Source organism: Mesoplodon bidens (genome assembly GCF_964165515.1).
Source record: "Mesoplodon bidens genome assembly, chromosome: 9".
In the NCBI taxonomy this organism is placed as follows: Eukaryota; Metazoa; Chordata; class Mammalia; order Artiodactyla; family Ziphiidae; genus Mesoplodon; species Mesoplodon bidens.
This window is the reverse complement of record NC_138166.1, coordinates 39954152-39975780: the sequence shown is the minus strand read 5'-3', so window position 1 is coordinate 39975780 and position 21629 is coordinate 39954152. Positions and strand designations below refer to the sequence as shown.

At 36.2% G+C, this 21629-nt stretch overlaps 1 protein-coding gene across 5 annotated transcripts in view; it reads right to left on the bottom strand.

Moving 5' to 3' along the window:
• Positions 1 to 415: 415 nt before the first annotated feature.
• Positions 416 to 21629, bottom strand: part of ETV1 (ETS variant transcription factor 1) — a 95403-nt gene continuing 74189 nt past the window's right edge. For 4 of the 5 annotated variants that reach the window (XM_081244748.1, XM_081244746.1, XM_081244747.1 and 1 more), the window contains 5 exons: positions 18996 to 19062; positions 17328 to 17398; positions 14149 to 14318; positions 8036 to 8137; positions 416 to 3179 (listed from right to left, as the gene is read on the bottom strand). In XM_081244748.1, coding sequence (XP_081100874.1) covers positions 2958 to 3179; positions 8036 to 8137; positions 14149 to 14318; positions 17328 to 17398; positions 18996 to 19062 — 632 coding nt within the window. In that variant the 3' untranslated portion in view covers positions 416 to 2957. The remainder of the gene's footprint in view (positions 3180 to 8035; positions 8138 to 14148; positions 14319 to 17327; positions 17399 to 18995; positions 19063 to 21629) is intronic. The other variant, XM_081244750.1, reaches the window with a different exon arrangement.

Below are 21629 nucleotides of genomic sequence, written 5' to 3'. Positions count from 1 at the left end.
GGACTTCTGATCTCTAGAACTAAAAGAGGATAAATTTGTGTTGCTTTATTAAATTTGTGGTAATTTGTTATAGCATCTACAAGAAACTGATAAAAATCTATAAAAAGGAGTTTCAATTAAGTGACCCCCAAGAACTTTCTATAATTTGAGAAAACTGCTCTGCACTGTCAGCTGTGTGAATTTTTATTTTTAAGCATTTTTATAGGCATAACTTAAAGAAAATCATCTTTCATTAGTTATTGGAGAGGTGACATTCTTTGTTGTAGTTAGTCTGTTGGGTATTAACATCAAAAGGCAGCAAACATGAGGGGAGATAATCCTTTTAGTTTCCTTTACCAAGTTGAAGGAAAATGTTATGTTGTTGATTTCTACGTTTGAATAGCCAATTCAATTAGAAATTCAAAACACAAGAATCTTGCAGAAATCAGCTGCCAGATTTATTAATCTATCTGAAAATAAAAATACAACCAAACAAAAAGTAGAATAAGAACAGAACCAAAAAAAAAAATTTAGATACATTTCCCAAGAATTTATAATGCAATGTCTTGAACCCTTCTGTATGAGAAATATACTTAATGTTGGCCAATTACTTACTTCATTCAGTGAGTTAGTACCGTAAACAGCAAAATATATAATTTGTCCTTAAATATTATATAATCAATACCAATTCTTCCTTGATTCCTTAAAATAACTCATAGCCCAATTTTCTCACTGTCAGACTAGAACTAGAAGTTTTAAAAGAATAAAAGAAAAAGAGAGAAGAAAAAGAATACTCAATATAATTTTCATTTAGATCATATTTTAAGGACCCACTTTCAATTTCTCCTTCAATTTCTCCAAATGTGTCAATTCTCTTTCCAGTAAAACTTTAGCTGAATATTTTAAAATCTGTTTTTATTCTACGTGCTGTAAATGGCCACATGAGCAAAGTGGGGGAAAAAAGTTCTGATTTTTAAGGCATATTTATTAGCCCATAATGGGCCTAATGCTATATAATGTAAATGTAGAACAAGCATTGAAATCACAGGTTACATAGATATGTTGAAATTAGAATATGTTTTTTTTTCTTTTGTAGGATTAAATGTGAGTAGTATTGATTATGGTATGTGGGTTTCCCAATAACTGTTCAATTTAAAGACATGAGTTGTGATCCATGACATGTTGGAAAATGGGTAGCCAGGAGATCATCTTTCAACAATTTTTCCTGTGTTCATTATGAAAAGCTTTTATAAGTCGATTTTGGCTTTGTGTTTAGGACTTTTTAAAAAATTTTGCTACTGACTCTTTAAAAATTTTTGTTCTTCTGGGATATTGATGGAGTGAACAAAATTCGTGTTTCTTGCTTGAATCACTTTAGCAAGCTCTTCAGAGATACTGTAACACCATTTACTTATGGTTTTGTTATACCCTGCTTTCAGTATTTTCTCCAAATGCAAAACAAAACCAAAACAAAAACCTTTGAAACTTTAAATCTTTAAATCTTCTTTCAAACAATCCAATCACATTTACACGAGTGTCCAAAACAAGATGATGGATAGTACCAGTGCCAGCACTATGTCATACAGCAACTTCCTCATATTCTTTGACAGTTTGTAAATAATTTTCCATTTCACCAAAAGTTACAAAATTTTCCACAGTTTCCCTTAGCAAGCTGAAGCTTACTCTTCATTTTGTCAATGTGCATAAAAGCTGCTTATAGCATACCATGGCATAAGCTATTTTTTAAGCAATAAATGGTTCGAGTCATCTATTTTGTCCTGAAATACTATCTGTAGTTAACTGCATTGCTTATAAATGGTCATAGTAAATTCAGCATGAAAGAGAATATTACAGAAAAGACAGCAGCAGAAGCATTAGCATTATCTAATATTTATATATGTTTCAACATAACACAGCAGTAAAAGGTTTAAATGCATATCAATGGGTACCATGTCTAAAAATTACTATAGTACCTATTTAGTGTATTGGATATTTTTCTTAAGGAGTGCTTGCTGTATCTAGAACAGCATATTATATGATTTAGTACAGTTAATTCTTATTGATTAAATAATATTTTTATGTACTGAAGGAAGCGAAAGGAGACAGATATTTTTTGCTTCATTGTGATCCCAGATTTAACATTTAAATGAAGATCTCAAAGGACCATGAAAAATATCATTATTTAACTGAAATGAGCTTCAAAATACTTTAACAACAGTATGATTTGTATCTAAAGAGCAAGGTGGCACCAGATACATATACTGCTACTGGCCTGTGACTCAGTTTGGAGCCAGAGTCCAAAATTGTGCCCCTCATTTACAGTCATGGTGATTACTCAACTTCAGAGAGAATTACCCATTTTATGGTTACCCTCTATGAGTCATATATAAAGCAAAACGAAACAAAAAGCAGCAAATGCAATCTCTAGATACCTTTTTACAAGAGGTGCAAAAACAGTCATTTCTAACAATTAAACTGCCTTTTACAGTAGTTTTTTTTTTTTTTGTACACCTTGCAGAGACTCAGAAATGATAGGGGAAAATGCCCAAGGCAAATAGTCTCCAAGTGGATATTTACACAATGTGAATTAACTGTGTACTATAGACACCCAGAGGAAATGAACATTTTCTAGGTTGTTATGAAATCAAATCAACATGATAGAGCTTCATCATACTTAAAACCTGTAGGACCCCATCCCAAGCCTAAGTAAAAAGTAATCCCCTAATCCCCCCCTCCCATTCACCCATTACCTTCCTGTTACACAGAATAAATGTTTAGATTACTCCCACCCACCCTCAAATAAAGTGCACAGTCCATGGCAGACCATAGAATAATGCAACAGGAAAAGCCCCTTTTTGTGTATTATTATTTAAAAATAAAATACAAACAACAAAAATCAAAGATTGAAGAGAATTCAGAGATTCTCTGCATCTTGCAAAAGAGGAGAGGCGCGAGGAGGCCCCTGACTGTCACTTGTGTTAATACACGTAGCCTTCGTTATAGGGGTGAGGGTTGCAGCAGCCCCCTTCTGGCATATAGGCCATGCTCTCGTCAAAGTGCGACAGAGGCACCGTGTCCTCTTCGTTGATATGACGCTCCATGTCTGTCTTCAGCAGTGGGCGCTGATTATCTGGAAAGGCCATGGAGAAGAGGGCTTCTGGATCACATACAAATTTGTAGACGTATCTCTCTCCAGCCACCTAAGGGAAACATGGAAGAGAAATCCCATCCTTATGTGCAGTGCCGGATGGTAACTAGACTTAGTGTGGTGAGTATTTCGCAAGAGATACAAATATCCAATCGTTGTGTTGTACACCTGAAACTAATGTGAGGTTGTTCTGTCAACTACATCTCAGCTTAAAAGAAACCAACAACTCATCTTCACCATCCCAGATTGGAAGGGCAGAGAAAGAAATAAACAAAAACATGATTTAATACTCCAGAAAGGATGAATAACAAAAGAAGAAGCAATTAACTATTAACAGATAGAAAAAAAAATCCTCACTTTGTGGGATGAACTATGGTTCAATCGAGGGAAATGCAAAATGTTGATCTTGAGTAATAATTACATTCATTCCAGATATAGCTAGAAAGCTTAGCAGTTTGCTTGTTTTCATGTAAGTGTAAACTTACATTGCTATTTGGGGAAAAAAAATCAATGATTTCATGAAGGCATCTTCACATTACAATTTTTTCCCCTCTGTTTGTAAAGATAATATCTATAGTACTTATAAAATAACCAGGCCTTTAAAGTGTAGTGTCTCCCTCTTAACATTGTATTTCTGAAACTGTAGAAAAACTAAACTTCCAAACCTTAGAAGAAAAATGTATCGTGTTCCTAATAAGACTAGACTAGTGATTCACTGATTTGCAGGGTGAACTGTTTTTTTTTCTTTATTTTTTATTTTTTTGCACTGTATATTCTCACTTGAAAAAAAAGATACATAGCCTTATTTAAACGAAAGATGGATCAAGAGGGCAGCATTATCCTGGGTACATCACTTTTAAAAATGAAAGCAAGATGCCTTAGACAGAAGTTAAGGGTGTATATAAAGTGTCAAATTGAAGTAAGAGGTGTAAAAAAGTGAAAGGAATTTAAAATACACAATGCACAGGGAGGAAATGAAAAAAAGAAATGTGACAGCTGCCTGAAATAAAGGAGAAGTGGTGTAATTTGTAGGAAATAACATGTCCCAAACTTAAATTTTGAAGAGTAATGATTCTCTAGGAAATTATAAACAATTGAGTGGAACAAATACAGCCCTGCCCCCGCTGCCATTAATAGACAATGCTGAGCTTCTCAAAAACCCACGGGGGTTGGGCGGGGCGGGAGTGGATGAATACAGTTCTTTGTATTAAGTTTGGCAGTAACTTTTTGTGTGTATGTAGAGTGCAGTAATTTTAGAAAGGTGAAAATTACTCAACTCCTCTGCTACTTGCTGTGTGATGTGGGGGTATGGTGAGTTCATAGTTTATAAACTATCTGTGCATGTTTGGGAAGAGAAAAAAAAAAATACCAAAGAGCACTGCTGTTCTGGACTCAGATTTAGAATGTTTTTTGCCCTGGATTTTTTTTACCCTGTAAGAGGAATCAATTTAGAGAATTCAAATACTCTGAATATCCTTAGGCTTGAAAACAGCCAAGACTTAGTTTTTATGAATTTGGACATGTTTCTTAAACTGCCCCCAGTTCCCCTTTTTTTTGTGAAATGGAGTCAGGAATGGCTCCTTGGAAAGTCTGTTGCAAGAGTAAGATGGAAGTCTGTAGCACAGGGCATGGCAAACAGAGGAGTCTGGCATAAATTTATTCACTTTAGTCCTTTATAAAAAGGAAATTAAGTTCGTAAAGGTGAAATGGTGAAACTGCCATAAAAGTAAAAATAGACCATATCAGAAACAAAGCTTAACTATACTAAATCCTCGCTTTCCGTTTTTCTTTGTTCAAAGCATTTTGAGAATAAAAATAAAATAAATGGCCTGCATACCTCAGAGCATTTAATAACCTGCTTTGTTTTGTCTGCAGCCGCTGAGAAGGAGGCATTTGCTTTAGGATACTGGAAGTTTTTTTGTACAACCTGTTGCTATTGGTTATAATTAGAAATGATTCGATAAATCACTGTGGGGAATTAAAATGTATAATATGCACTCAAGATTATAAAACCTCTTAAGGACTCTGCCTTGACTCACGGTTTTATTTTCCTTACAGTAAACATATTTAGGGCTACTACTATAATTATTGGACTATGTTAAATGCCACAAAGTTTAGAACAAGGGCTGATAACCAACCAAGGGACAGAACGGCTTCTGTTATTCAGTTACAATATGGAAAATGCTATACATTCAGTATACACTGCTATACATTCAGTATAAATTGCAATGCTTAGATAGATAAAACATGAATTTTGAAAGACTAGCTATTTAAATTATGTGTTAACTTTTAAAATTTCAAAAGTAATACAGGGATATTGGAAGAAAATTTTAAATTACAGATTAAGCCAAAAGACATAATAATCTGATTATATCAACCAGAAATAACCAATGCTTAAATGTTTGTATATACTTTTCCCATCATTTCTAAATTTTGAAATTCATACATGTACTGTCTATAAGGTATAATGATCATTACTTCATTTCTTATTTCTTTCATAACTACTAAAATAATCAGGGTTTCTTTGATGTTTAGATCCACTTGGGTTTTATTTTATTCTCTAATCTTTCCATTTTATTTTCTTTTACATACACCACATACACACAGAGTTTTAAGTTCATGAACAAGCGTGGTCAGATAAACACTTTCCCCATACATTAAAGTATATAATTCTACATCAGAGTTTTTTTTTTTTTTCTCCAAAGAACTGCATAATTTTCCTCTGAATGACTATACTAGAACTTACTTAACCATTATGTTAACAGGTAAAGATAAGATGGCAGGACATTCTAAAAAGAGTGAAGCAATGAGAGAGTCACAGGTGTGTCAGAGAGTAGCAAGTAGAATGGCTCAACATGTGGAAGGATGAATAAGTATATGTACGTCTGTAAAAATTGTCCAAAGTCTTGATTGTTGTGCTAGTTATAAGTAGACTTCAACTTTTGCATTTTTTACCTTTAAACGACCTGGTTTTCCTTATATCATATGCAATACCCCAAAAGGCCTGTGATGTACAACATTTTGCTCTCCTATATTAGCTGACAAATAAATAGTTGCTAATAGTTTCCTTTGGCAATTACAGCCTAATAGAAAAAACGTGAGAAGCCACACAACATTTTTCTTTGTTTTTTCAACATCTATGCTGTCATTTGACTATTTGATAGCATCTTGCCTTATTAATTTATTAAATAAAGAGGTAAATAAATAGGATATGTGATAACTGGATAAATAAATAGGAACATGGAAGTGGTGTTATCAGTAATAAGCATAAGTTTGAACACCTTTGAGAATATTTAAGACCAGACATGTCATCCCGCAGATACCCCCTCAAACACTGTGTCTAAAACCTGAGATATGATTAGACATTTTATGATACTTTTTAGCTCTCTGTGACTCCTCCATTTAGTAAGAGACTTACTGGTCAAGACACACAAGCTAAAGATGCCTTGGCTTCAGGGTGTGAGATGCATTCCCAGCTACCACCAGGTACAATGCAAGTGTCTCAAGTACATTATTTCATTTAATAATCACAGCAGCTTCACGAGGTAAGAATACCACTGCTTAGTAGCAGAAGAATCTGTTCAAAAAGGTGATCTAATGAGAATGTAGCATGCAAACCAAAGTCATGACTGCATTTGGTGTAACACTGCCCAGGGGACCTGCAGAGCACCTACTGTGCCAGCCCACTTGATGTGCCCAATTAGGAAGATGGTGATGAAAATGAAAAGAATGGGATGTATGTGAAAGGGGTTGGCTGCAAATGGGAGTGGTGGATGAGACAAAGGGAGGAATTAAAAAAGACTCCAGGGTTGAGATGGAGAGGACAGAGCAGGTAGTAACTGGTTTTACATTTTGAAGGTGAGATTCAGGGAAATAGGAAGCAATTAAGAACATAATTCAGCCTTATCTTTTAAGGATCTTTGAAGTTCTAACTTCCAGGCTGGCCAACTCCAGAGCACAGATTCCCTTTGGTCTAGAAAACTCAATGATGCTGTTTCCCTGTCTTCTAGTAAGTTTCATGGACCAACTGGTCTAGTTTTTCTTGGCAGAACCATGGTGACATAAAACTATGCCACAATCTGTAATATACGTCTGTGTCCCCTCAAATGAACAAAGGACGCATAATAAAACTATAATGTAATATTCACGATGAATAAATCCTAAACGTTGTTCACAGTCAAGACTATTAGATCAAATATGCATGCAAAGCTGAAGGATGTAGCAATAACAAATACCCAAATGTTTTATCTTTATTTATTCATTTATTCATTACCTTCTTCAAAAATTTTATATTTTGTTCTAGGTGTAATTCATTTGTTTTATCTCACACCTTTTAAAAAAGCTCCCTGGAAATATTAAGAGACACTCATTTGAAATAAAATAAATTTAACTTCATTATACCAATGAAATAAGATCAAATATTTATTTTTAATCAATGGTTTAAGATGTTAAGCTGTCAAGTAATGAAATCAGCCAAGAAAAAATGTTTTTCAGAATGAGAACAAGCAATGTTCTGAATGTTTTAAGAACCAGAACAAGAGGGAAAAGGTAATAATTCAGTTAGTATTCAAAATTATATACTTGTGGAGAATGTAGCAAAATATCAACAACTTCTGGGGATATATGCTTGCCATATTAGTACTAAAACAACATTTCTTCTACCAAACACAGGAAAGTGGGGACTTCCAGAAAGTCTACTACTTTGTATATGATATTATTACACATTTGTCTATAATGCCCATGAATTTATAAACAGAAAGCCTTGTAATAACAAAACAAACAGCTAAGCATATGTTAAAGTGGGTGAAAACCTTGCTTCAGCAGTGTAATGATTTGTGGCTCTAAAGTATGACATGCAGATGAATGTGCAACATTTCAATGAATTTTAATGCTGTATTAGCTGCTCACCTTTTGCATGATTCCTTTCTCATAATAATAGCGGAGTGAACGGCTAAGTTTATCATAGTTCATAGCTGGCCTGTTTTTCTGAATGCCCCAACGCCGGGCCACCTGCCACCAAAACAGAATTACCTTGTAGTGTTAAGTATAAACTTATCAACATATCTCATAAAAATTAGTTAATTCATTAATTACTTCCAAACACTCTAAAACACATCCAAATCAAAAACATAAGTAAAGACACAAAAGCTATCATGATCTGCATATCCTATGTCCTGGTTTGCTTTCTAAACCAGGCCTTCAGTGATCATTCTGAAGCATCACAATAGAATTCTTTGTCACTACTGTTTTAGATACAAAATTAAATGGAAATAAGGGAATGTATTTACAACAGTAATGAACAGGCTGCAATTCACCAAAATGAGGCATGCTTCGCATTCTGAGGTACGCTGTCTGTTTTTTCCTTCTTATTTTTTCTTTTCAGATAAAATCTATAGATCAAGAGCGGCTTCGTGATCTCTTTGTAAAGGTGTTTTTGAGGTTATGATAAACCAAAGGAAAATAGATATCCTGCATGACACTGAATAAAAGAGTGAACAAGTGGCACAGTGTGTACAGCAGAGGAAACAGTATACCAATTAGTAAGCTGAACTGCAAAAAATTTTTATTGCCTGAAGCAGCATCAGAATAAAATTGGAGCCAATACTACACTGGGGAATTAAGCATTAATTTAAAGAACAGTAATCAGATGCTAAAAATAAGAAGGTCACCATGTATATGAGTCCACAGACAAAAATCTCTAAAGCAGAATATCCACTTTTGTTGTTTAGTGCACAATCTCCGAGCTTTTTAAAATGTGGCTTTGGAGGAGCAACTTTTCTGGCAAAGAGAGAGAACTCTTCAACAGAGCTTCAGCAAAACCTCCTTCCTCAACAATCTGTATCCCCTACCTCACCACTACCCTGGCTAGCTGCAGCCTTATCCAGAACAGGGTGGCCTGCTTCTATGACCCCAGCTAAAGTCACCTTCGCATTAATTTCCACTTTTGCTTCATCTGAGCAGAAATTGCAGCTGCCATGCATACCTAAGTAACCCTGAGAGCATTTTTAAATAGGGTTAGAGTTTTCCTTCATGTTCACAGAATTCCAAGTTGTTGCTACGTGTAATATACTAAAACAGAATGCTTTGCAAAGAGATCATTCTGTCTCTCTCTACTTCATTAGCAAAAACCTTTCCCTAGGGTTTTTTTCTTTCTCTTTTAAAAATACTGATCCTTGCTATTTTCTCTCTCACTAATTTCTACTTCCTGAATGAAGATACAATGTAATTTAGTCACATATATCAGTATAATTTTTTAAGAGCAGAGAGATGTAACGTCACAGGGACGTGACTATATGTCAAAACAGAGTCACCGTGACAGGTACATCTTAAAGTTCCAAAGATAAACTTCTTTTTAATGTAAATGTTCTAAGCAATAGCAAAATGGGCGGATGGCAATAAGAAGTGAAAGCAATAATTTCTAAATAAAATGTCTTTTAAAAAGCTAACAATGGGGCTTCCCTGGTGGCGCAGTGGTTGAGAGTCCGCCTGCCGATGCAGGGGACACGAGTTCGTGCCCCGGTCTGGGAAAATCCCACATGCCGCGGAGCGGCTGGGCCCGTGAGCCATGGCCGCTGAGCCTGCGCGTCTGGAGCCTGTGCTCCGCAACGGGAGAGGCCACAACAGTGAGAGGCCCGCGTACCGCAAAAAAAAAAAAAAAAAAAAAAAAGCTAACAATGGACATCAGTGAATCTTTAATAGACATGACAACTGAAGAGCCTGCAAAACTGGAGGGGATGTGAAAATAAATTATTAGTATCTCCTGAAACGGAACAACAATTTCTGAACACTTACGCATTTGTAAGTGATACTTTTCTAGAGGCTCACCAGGAGACACCTAGAAAGTAAAATACCTGCAACAAACTTCAAGACAACACAGTGGAAGTCTTTGGGGAGAGAAAGATGTTTTTTTAATACCATAAGCAGAGTTTGACTTTTATGATGCCAGTTAATTCTCAGCACCATGGGTATCAGTAGACATTTTAAAACAAGCAAATTTATTCTTAGAGCTGTTTCAATATCACATTCATTATAAAGTTGAGGGAAATGGGACATACTCATATGCCTGGGAGATGCAGACAAGTTGTGCAAGATGAAGGAATAAGATACAGAAATCTGTTGTACAGCACTGTTCCTACAGTTAAAGATACTGGATTGAACGTGTAAAAATTTGATAAGAAGATAGATCCCATGTTGTGTTCCTATCATGATAAAAATTTTTTAAAAGATTGAAACTTGGGCTTCCCTGGTGGCGCAGTCGTTGCGAGTCCGCCTGCTGATGCAGGGGACACGGGTTCGTGCCCCGGTCCGGGAAGATCCCACGTGCCGCGGAGCGGCTGGGCCCATGAGCCATGGCCGCTGAGCCTGCACGTCCAGAGCCTGTGCTCCGCAACGGGAGAGGCCACAATAGTGAGAGGCCCACGTACCGCAAAAAACAAAACAAAACAAAACAAAAGATTGAAACTTAAAATTAACAGATAATATAAATAATTTCCAGGATAGGTTAGACCATCCAACAACTAAGAAAGTCCGTTCAGCCCTCATATATGACCCATCAATCACCACTATATCCAGCGCCACTAAAAGCCAAGGTACCAAACGTAAAACAGATAGCTAGTGGGAAGCAGCCGCATAGCACAGGGAGATAAGCTCAGTGCTTTGTGACCACCTAGACGGGCGGGATAGGGAGGGTGGGAGGGAGACGCAAGAGGGAGGAGATATGCGGATATATGTATACATATAGCTGATTCACTTTGTTATACAGCAGAAACTAACACACCATTGTAAAGCAATTATACTCCAATAAAGATGTTAAAAAAAAAACACCAAGGTACCATTTTCAACATGGAGTGGGTACGATGGTGGCAATACTTCCAGTAACTTCCTTTTAACACTCCTTCAAAAGAAAACTTTGGCTGTTAATGAGGAGAGTGAAAAGATCTCTATAGCACTCTAGCATTTACCCTTATTACCAAATGAATTAAACAGGAAAACACAATCGTTCAATTATTATTCAATTTATTTTTAAAAATCAAGCTTGAATATGCAACAGTAAACCTAGAAACCACAATCAGGGCCTGGCTATCAGACTTCTCGATAACTCTTCAGCTCAACAAGCTTGAATATTATCAGAAGACTTCTCCTCTGCATCCTACAGATGCTTCACTATGTCAGTAACTGTTCCCTGGAACAATTCCCCAGAACCCATGATGAATTAAAAAGTAACATCCCGTTTTCTCAAATATCTCAAAAAGAGAGATGTTAAAGATTATGTGCTTGCTAAAGTTATCCAAACACACTGAGCAGATAATCAGCGCAAGACTGCAGTCTCACTCAGTATCATTTTAAACCGCAAGAGGAAATACAAAAAGTGGAACTCATGAGTAATTCCAACAAGGATGGCTTCAGAGCCACCTTTCATGAGCTGTGCTGTCACAGACCCTCAATTAACTGCTGTGTAGTTGAAAGAAGAGGGTGACCGTGGGCCACAGAGACTAAAGAAATTTCACAAACATTTTCCAAAGAAGAAATTTAAACATAAGCAGCACAGTCATTGCCTGATGGAAGCAATTGTAGCAGTGAGCAATGCAGCAATCAGAAATGGAATGTTTCATTTTGAACAAAGGGCCTTAGGAGACATTGAGTGCTTATTGCACAATTGCCAGGGAGTTAGGCTGACTCTGAATTCCCCTGTCCTTTTTTACTTTCTGAGTCTGATACAGAAAAGGTGTCTAAATGTTGGTTTGTTGTATGGAACAGAAGTAATTGTATTCCTTCCTGGCATTAAAAAAAAAAAATCACAGAAACTCACAATTTGATGTAACTTAATGGGTCCCCTGGTCAAGTCTCCTATTCTACTTGTTCAAACATGATCAGCTTAAAAATCAACAATTGCTATATAAAGAACTTAATCACGTGCCTAAGTATTTTTACACTTCTGAGTGGATCAATAATCACTGACATAATTCAGTCATTTCCCCTATCTTAACAGATAGATGGCAAAAATAAAAATTGTTTCTGCTCACTTTATTTTAATCACAGATGGATGGAAGTAATTGATATAAACCCCTGTTGAATGTCCTCAGTTCTAGCATGAACCAACTCTTGCAGAGATTATTAACATCTTTCATGAGGTGAAGAGCACACATTCCCATCATGTTAAAGGGCTTTCAAATTACTTTACGCTAAGTGTTTCTAGTCTCAATTTTTAGTGCTTCATATTTTTGCGGTTCTTTCACTTATATCATTTAAGTACACCTACATAAAAAATGAATTTCTTTTGACAGCCAAATTAAGTTTTAGATGCAGTACAAAATTCAAACAGCCAAACATTTAGCCTATACTCAGTAATGGATACTTTGAATTTCTGATTTAACTTGAGCCCTCAAATGCTACCAGCGTATTGATGTAACCCGGAGTACACTTAATTGTGCTAACCATCTCCTCTGATTTCATACTTTATTTAATACATATTCCAATCGGATAATCTCTTAAATCTTAATAAGTAATGTCACCTTATCTTTTGGATATCAAATTAGGACACGTTATCTGATTATGATTAAATACATGGTCTCATAGAGCAGAAAATGCAAGATGTATAGGCCCATTAGCCTAGTCTAGGTTGTAGATGTCTAGTCTATGTGAAACTAATCACTTTGAGTTAAAAAATAGCTGGATATCTCTCTCTGAATTTTTCGACTTTTCTGAGGTGTTTAGATCCTATAGCCAATATGATAAGTCATAGGCATGTTAGCTAAAAGTCTTCCATTGCTTTCTCAGCTAATGTAAACTGAAGTCAATTTTAACAGCAGCAGAGAAAGCATCTTTAATAAGACACAAACATTTCATATAAAAGTCACCTTTCCTTTGAGGTCCAAAATGCTATTCGGTAGGTTATGTTGTAATAATAATAGTAGGCTTGGGACTTCCCTGGTGGTCCAGTGGTAAGGAATCTTCTTGCCAATGAAGGGGACGCGGCTTCGGTCCCTGGTTGGGGAACTAAGATCCCACATGCCGTGGGGCAACTAAGCCCGTGTGCCACAACTATTGAGCTCATGCACCTCAACGAGAGAGAGAAAACCTGCATGCCACAACTAGAGAGAAACCCGAGCACGGCAACGGAGAGACCGCCCCGTAATGAAAAGATCCTGCATGCCTCAACCAAAAAAAGAAAGAAAAAAGTAAGCTTAAGCCTAAAGTTAGTCCTGGGAAGAATAAAAATTGAACTGAGAGGTTTTTCAGGAAAACGCTCCATTGGTATGTGCATGGGGGAGGGTTGGAGGAAGTAAGACAGCTGAACAGAATGAAAGGTGTTCCATTTACCTGTATTATCTCTATCCAGAGTCTTCTTAGGTATGGTGACATTTTAAACTTTATTCCTACCTTCCAAAGGAGCGTACACAGCCCAGCTGACTCAAAACAGGTGTCACCAATAATCAAAGGGAAACAATGTTCGTACAGGTCTGTGTCTCCTAAGAAACACTTAAGGAGTAAGAATTTCCCACTGTGGCCCTTGTGTGCCTTTATCGCCCACAGCTATGTCTCCCCTACACCCTCTTACACATGACTTTGTTCTCTAAATGTTCCTCTCTAACCCTCTTGACAAAAATCAAGACTGTCCAAATAATAACTGCTAATTCTCAAGAACAATTCCTCCATACCCAAAACTAGTTGAACTTTGATAGACATCTCCTCTCTTCCTCAAAGACCACCAAACATGCCCAACTTAGATGCACCTTTAGAGACTTCCCAAGCCCTGCTCTCTTGAATAAAGGATTATGCTAATAATCTGGTTGATTTCCTTCAATTCCTGTAGGATGACATTCAACTGGAAAAAGTCTGCAACATATTCATGTCTTATTTTAAATATATTCCTGCTTTTTTTTTTTTGGCCCACCTTTTAATTCAAAATGTTTCCCTATAGTTTTAAAATTAAAAAATACTTCTTTGGCATATTAATCAAGTATATGTTTCCTTATATTAAAACATATCTGATCTTCCTAACTAGAATCTACTAAACTCACCTCTTCAGGCTCAATCAATTTAAATTCCATGCCTCTCCCAGTCCAGGCAATGAAATGGGAATTTGAAGGGTCGTCCAGAAGAGCTACCAAAAACTGCCAGAGCTGAAGTGATCCCCGCCGCTGGTACGTGGGTCCTTCCCGATACATTCCTGGCTCTTGTTTTATATCTCCTAAATTAAAAACATTTTAAGTTTCTATGATTAGCAATGATATTTACATAAAATTGATATTAAACCAATCACTAAAATGGTTACACCACAACCAATTTAAGGGTTTCTATGAAATATACTGTTACCATTAAATAGGGATTTAAAACAGGTAAAAGGGTGAATATCACCCAGGAATCTACAAATTTACACAACTGTATATATAAAGGTCACTATAAACGCACAAAGGGCAGAATAAATCCATGGATGTCATTTACTTATAAAAATGCTGTATAACTTTTTTTTCTTTAGATACTATTTTAAAAACTATAGTATCCGATCATACTTCTTTCCTTCATTGTTAATGCCATTACTTACTGCTCTAAGTAACAATGCAGAGGGAGTAATCAGTTTTAAGCTCTGTGCATTTTATTTGCACAAATTAAATTTTGCAATTTGTAAATACCTCATTGACCTGCACATGACAAACTAGTGAAAATTTTAATGCAAATACCTCAAAGCAAAGTTAATAGCATCTTAGACTCTGTGAGTTAAGTAAAAACTAGGACAATGTCATGGGTAATTCAGGGCATTCTGGATTACTGGTATACCATCTTTCTTCCACACCTTCACTGGCACTCTGCTTTCTCAACTGGCAGCAAATGAAAATTCTCTCATTTTTCCTTGTCTCTTGTTTGTATTGCACTTATTTGAGTTTAGCTTGCTATTCTTTTTCTAAAAGTCCAATTTTATAATGTTTATACACACACAAAAAAGAATACACCAGAGTTTTCTGTTATCTATATTTGTAAACAAGAAAGGTTTGTTTGTGCTACATTTATTTGTTATTCATACAAAGTGTAAAAAACTCTATTAAATAGATTACAGCAGCAAAGGTGTTAGTTTCCAATTCTTTGGAATATCTGGCCAGATATTTTGATTTTACCAAAAAACAAACAAACCAAAAAAAAAAAAACCACAACTCAGTTTCATGACTACTGATTATTTACTTCTATCTCCAGCAAACTGTCTCAAAAATGTGTGGAATGGGCTTCCCTGGTGGCACAGTGGTTAAGAGTCTGCCTGCCGATGCAGGGGACACGGGTTCGTGCCCCGGTCCGGGAGGATCCCACATGCCGCGGAGCAGCTGGGCCCATGAGCCATGGCCGCTGAGCCTGCACGTCCGGAGCCTGTGCTCCGCAACGGGAGAGGCCACAACAGTGAGAGGCCCGCGTACCTAAACCAAAATAAATTCACTCAACAGCTGCTAAAAATCATTATGTTGTTTTGGTCTAAACTAGAAAATATAGAAGTGTCTCTTCATACTGATTTCAATGACAGGTTTATTTATCTCAGTTTTTCCTTCTGAGATTTAGAAATTTTCATGGGGGTAACTGAGAAATTATGCAGATAGAGTGAAACACTGTCAGATTCAGATTTTCTAACCTTTAGATTGCTTCTGCTTATAAATGTGACTGATCATACTGGCCTTGTACAATGAAAAAATAACCCTTTGTTCTTCTTTCTCCTTGTTCTCTATTCCTTATAAAATGTAAGCCCAATACTATCTTCCCAAAAATATTTTCTTAGTATAAAATTGAGGAGTATTTAAAAGCCAAAGGGAAAAAATAATCAAGACAGTTAGCTTCCCCAAACATGTAAGTGACTTAGACTTTGCCCTGTTAGATTACATCATAATCCGGTCTACAGTTTTGAGCTATTTTCCTTCCTTACATGCCCATACTAATTATCGCAATTTCTTAAAATGTTAAGCTCACTAAGCATGAAAGAAACTGATGCAGGTCATGCCAAAAAGTAGACTTTATGCTTTATCTCAAGAGAAAAAGCTGGATTTTAAGGATTTTGATGTTCTGCGAATGATGCTAAAGAAAATAACACAGATCACACCTCTGAAACTCAAAGGTTAAAAGTAACATCTATTATAGAGTAAGGCTGAAAAAGTGATCCCTATTGGAGTTTAACCCTGTGACCTTGGCATGAATTTAGCAATGTAAAGGGAGGCTAAGGAAACAGATCTTCCCAAGACTTATATCACCCCTTCTGAAAAGTCTATGTGTAGCGAAAGCCTGGGGAACACAGTAGACTTCAAGCAGCTAATTAGAGACTGAGAAGCAATCTGCACATACACTTTGCTGTTTAAATAATGACAATTAAAAACTCCTGAGAGGTACCCAGGCCATTACAGCCATGATCCCCAAAGTTTGTGCAATCAGCTAATCAGAGGGCCCCTGCTCATTTCCTGTTAAACAATCAAAGCAGGAAATATGGAGACCACTCTGAAGAACCACTAAGTCGATCAACTGTTCACTTTTTACCCAAGCCTCTGTGTAGATGCTGACTGCGGCCACGTTTGTCAAAAAAAGAAGATTCTAACTTGACACCCCTTTCTAACGTGTGGGGGGGGTGATATTTTCATTTTCATTGCCACAGCAAATGATATTAAAAGAGTGATGCTTTCCTAACTCCATCTGAAGCAATTACAAAGTCATGTCACATTAGTAACGAACATCTTCCCAGGGGAAAAACAAAAAAGGAAGACTCACAATCACTAACTAAATGGGCAGCTGTATTGCTCCTGTGTTCCATAATGCATCTTTTCGTGAACAATAAAAGGCAAGAGCCTGCATTAGTCATCCATGCATCCACAGTAGCATGCTTTCTCCTCTGCTTTGTTAATTACGGGATCAGCTCTCAATAAATCTCGAGCAACAAGCTGCATGTTCTCAGCCAGGCAATGGAAAGGGTCCTCTTATTCTACATAAAGCTCAGCAAGAATGATACTCTGTCTAACTCTAAAAATGGGATCTGTCACAGAACAAAAGAAAAAAGCTTCTTAATGGGCAAAGGAAAGGGAATTTATAAGAGGCAAAGTTTAGTGAGACTTGAGTGCGTTGTAAGTGATGGGCATAAAAATCGTTAAGTAGCGATGTTGACTGCTTTCAGGAGAGGCGAAGGTGATCTCTCCACACCCTGTTACAGAAATCAAAACTTGATACACAATGAAAAACCTACCATCGAATTTCTCTGGGACAACACAGGTGTCATCATAAAACTGCCTGGGGCCCTTTTCAAACATGCAGCCTGTGGGGGGAAATGAAATACATTTATTCATGACAGAAATAACACTCACAAATAAAATCAAAATATAACCATTAACACAAAAACGGAGGTAGAAAAGGACTCTTCTACTTTTCCACTCTGTGACCTTGGACACATTATTTAACCTCTGTGCCTCAGTCTCCTCATCTATAAAATGGGAATGATAATAAAGTATCTACCTTATAGGGTTGTTGTGAGGATTAAATGATTTAATATATGCAACTTTAGAACACTGCCTAGCACATGGTAATACATGAGAGTTAACAATTTATATTATTACTAACCGAAGCATAGAGCTTACATAAACACTGGCAAAGCTGGGATGTATAACGTATCATTTCCTTTTCCATTTTCTTCCAAGTTTTGTTATTCAACCAGATGAGAGGGAAATCAGAGTGAATTACTGTCATGTACCTTGCATTATGACCCTGATGAACTGAAACAGGTACGGTTTTACCCCCTTACTTCTTTGGAGAAATATTTAGCTAGGTTAACTTTCTCATGTTTTCATCTTCAATAGCCAAGGCAGTTAAAAAAAACTTTCCCTTTTTGCTGTAACATAACTAAGTCCATAGGAAAAATGCAAAATAAATTGACAGCTTTTCACAATCATTTTCTCCCCCAAATATCCTTGACTGTGGGACCTTCAATTAATTGCTGTTATCTTTCATGACCAGGAAGAAACTTCCCATAGTTTAGTCACAGTTTTATTTCTCAAAAGTATTGGTCTCTGTGGTAGGTACATAATATTAAAAATAGCAACAATAATTATATTGCATTTGTGCAAAATTTTTGGTCTCATATTTTCTGGATTTACCATCTCATAATACTATCCTTTAAACATGGGGATTTACTTCTATTAATGTTATTTAAACAAAACAACCAATATTGGACTCAACCTAGAAGGATGGATCTAAGTCATTCACTGAAGATACATAGTGTTGACATCAAGGACCATGCATATAATTCCAGAAATACTTTAAAGGGGAGTCTATCCAGATAAAATCATCTTCATTCATTACTTTGCAGGTATCATGCCCATTAGAACAAAACTTTCCCGCCACGTTTACCATAACACGTCCACAACAGAAAACTCCTTTTCTAAGTCTCTTATGTGAAAGTCCATTCTTAACAATTACTTGTCCCAAAATGTAAAATCTAGGATATTTAAAGGTGAATGTATTTAAATCAACGGTGCTTTATTTCAAAACAGTGACTTTGGTCTCTAAAGCAAAACTGAAAATTCCTCAAAGATACATTTCAGTAGAAAGCAGTAAGGTAAGGTGATCTTATAAAAGCACATGTTCTCTTTCAAAAGGATGTAGTTGCTGGCAAAAAAGAACAGAGAAGTCCACTTTTCAGCTGTTTATATGCACATGACTCATGTTAACAACCAAATATAAGAGATCATGACCTGAAGAATCTTCCTTTTACTTTAAAAAGAAAAGTTTTAAAATAATGGTTTAGTGGACATAAGTGATTTTCCCCATGTGTAATATAATGATAATCTGACAGCATCCTTAGGATGTCCAATTATGTTGACAGGTATTTACAAGAATTTCAATAGTGGAAAACTTAACTTCTGTTCTGCTGGGATGAGCCAGGAAGCCTTCTTGCCTCATATAAATGGAGTGGCAGCTAGGCACTTCTGCAAGAGGAAACAACATCGGTCAAAGATGTCTGGAGCTGAAAATGTGCTGTTATCAGTGGACAGAGTGCAGAAAGGAAAAGTAACAGAAACTGACACGAGTCTCTTGAGGGGAACTTGTCAACACATAGTTAACATTTCAGGCAGGGCCCACACAAGAAACGTAAGGATGAGACGCATGCCATGGTGGATACTGATTCTCCTGAACAGGCAGGTGAATTCAAAGTTTTACCCACACCAACCTTACTAAAGTAAAGGTGGCTCTACCAGCAACCCTGCATAAATGCTACTGTGTCCTCAAAAAGTGTCATGAGTTAAAAAATATTTCAGGACATGTATGGAATAACTTTGTATACTCAATGTCATCCAAAGCAAAGATCAATAAAAGACTCATTCAGAGTTTATTTCATGAACACTGGCTAGAAATTATTATGAGAAGACGAAATTGTTACATCTCTTAAAATTACTCCAGCCTAGTAAGGTGACTGCTCTTTTTTCTTCAGATAGAAACATGACTGGCTTTTCATTTTGTTAAGCTCACAGGTCAGATCCAAAAACAGTGAGGCTATAAAAGAGAAATCCAACAACTTCTGAGCAAACACCATTGTTACCTTAAGAGTGAGGCCTTGCCTGTGTGACCAAGTTAACTCATCCCTGAGAAAATAAAGCTTGGTTAATGGTTAAGCTTGAGTCATAGTGATGGTTGTGTATCTAATGTGTTTAGTAGCTTTCGATATGGAGAAAAGGAAAGATATATTAGATTGAGACAAAAGATTAAAATTCAAGTCCTTCATTTACTACTAATAAAGCTACATGACTTTAGATAAGCCATTTTGTGTCTAAGTTTATATAAAACAAAGGGTTGGGTGAGATGTTATCTGAGTCTTTTATTGTCCCTAGTTATTTAACTCTGAATATAGAAGTTCACTCATATAACCAGAGGTCTATTCATGGTGAAGAGAGTGAAGTTTCAACCTCAAGACCCTCTACTTGCAAGAGCCCTACTGAAATCCTATGCCTAATTTTGTATATGTCATTTCCTTTTCTTTCTCTTTCAGAGCGTTCCCCAAATTTTATAAGTTTTAGGTACCAAAAACCTGGGCCCAACCCTACATATAACATATATAGGTTCCACAGGAATATATACACATGTGATTAAGTTGATTCTATCTTCTGTATGTATTACTTAAGTTTTTAAAACAACATGTACAAAAATAAATGTATAAAAGATATATGACGAGTGTCCTATTTAATATAAGAATACATCTTCCTTTCCACCACTTATAGTAAGCCCTTAACTTCTGAACAAGTAATAACATTTAAATGAATGGGAATCCAATGGCCCTTATCTCTCTTTAACTATCCATCTATAGACTTTCATGCTGTAATAGATAATGAGCACTATTTAGCCCAGATGTCATTCTTTCTTGGTCTGGAATGTTCCATTTTTAAAGTCTACCTGATGTTCTAAAATTTTTTCTAGTGATAAATATCAACCAAAATATGAGATATTATTTCACAGAAAAAAAGCTTATCTTATGTGGTTTTAGTCAAAAATAGCTTAATGGCGATCCCTAATAGCAGTAAGATTGAAAAGTATGTGGCAATCAATGGCTTACAAGCCGAAAATACTGTAAAACCCATTTTCAAACACTTTGTTACACTGCGCCTTCTTTCTATAAAGTATTATGTAGTATATAATTCTGACCCTACAGGGTTAAACTGTGCTTTCTGATATCAGTGCTTACAATAGGGTTGCAGTGGAGTTGATCTTCTGGGTTAACAAATGATTAGCAATGCATTTTATCCCAACTCTTTAACCGATGGTACTTCAAATTAATTTTTAATGTTATTTTGATTTATTACCAAGGCGTAAGTTCCCTCAGGCAGCTGGGCCTGGAAGGGAGAGTGTTAATGACTCTGCCATCAGCTCCCCAGCTGCTTAGAGGCAAGCATTTTGTTGTACCAATGTTGACACCCTGCCACAAAATACTTTTACTGACTGCTGCCCAGCTGGAGTGTGGCTGTAAAAACAGCTGGCTGGCTCTGGAGGCAGCTAGGAAATGTATAGGTTAAACTCTATTATATATTAAGTGTGACTAAATGTAGTTTCCTCCCCAAAGGGGGAGAAAAAGCGGAAGAAAGAAAATGCAAGCGTTTCTGAGAAAACCACTATTCAAAGTTGAAGGGTCGGCTTATAAAAGTGCCCTAACATCATATGAAATAATCAAAATCCTGGAAAACTAGACATTTGACATCAAAGATAGGATTTGATGGATAATTTCACTAATACTCATGTCTATTGAACTAGCTGATTTATTGGTTTTTGTTGTACTTACTCTGTAATATTATTCATAAATTCTACTTATTTTTCTATGATATTTAAAGTATACTGATTTAAAATTCATCATAAATTAATGACATAAAATATGGCTAATGCCAGAAACTCCATTACATTTCCAAAGGCTCAACTTGTGGTCTAAGTTCTAAACAAAAAAGCACTGAACAGCAATTTAGAAAAAAATGCATACATGAGAATATATTTGTGATTATGCCAGTTCTTAATA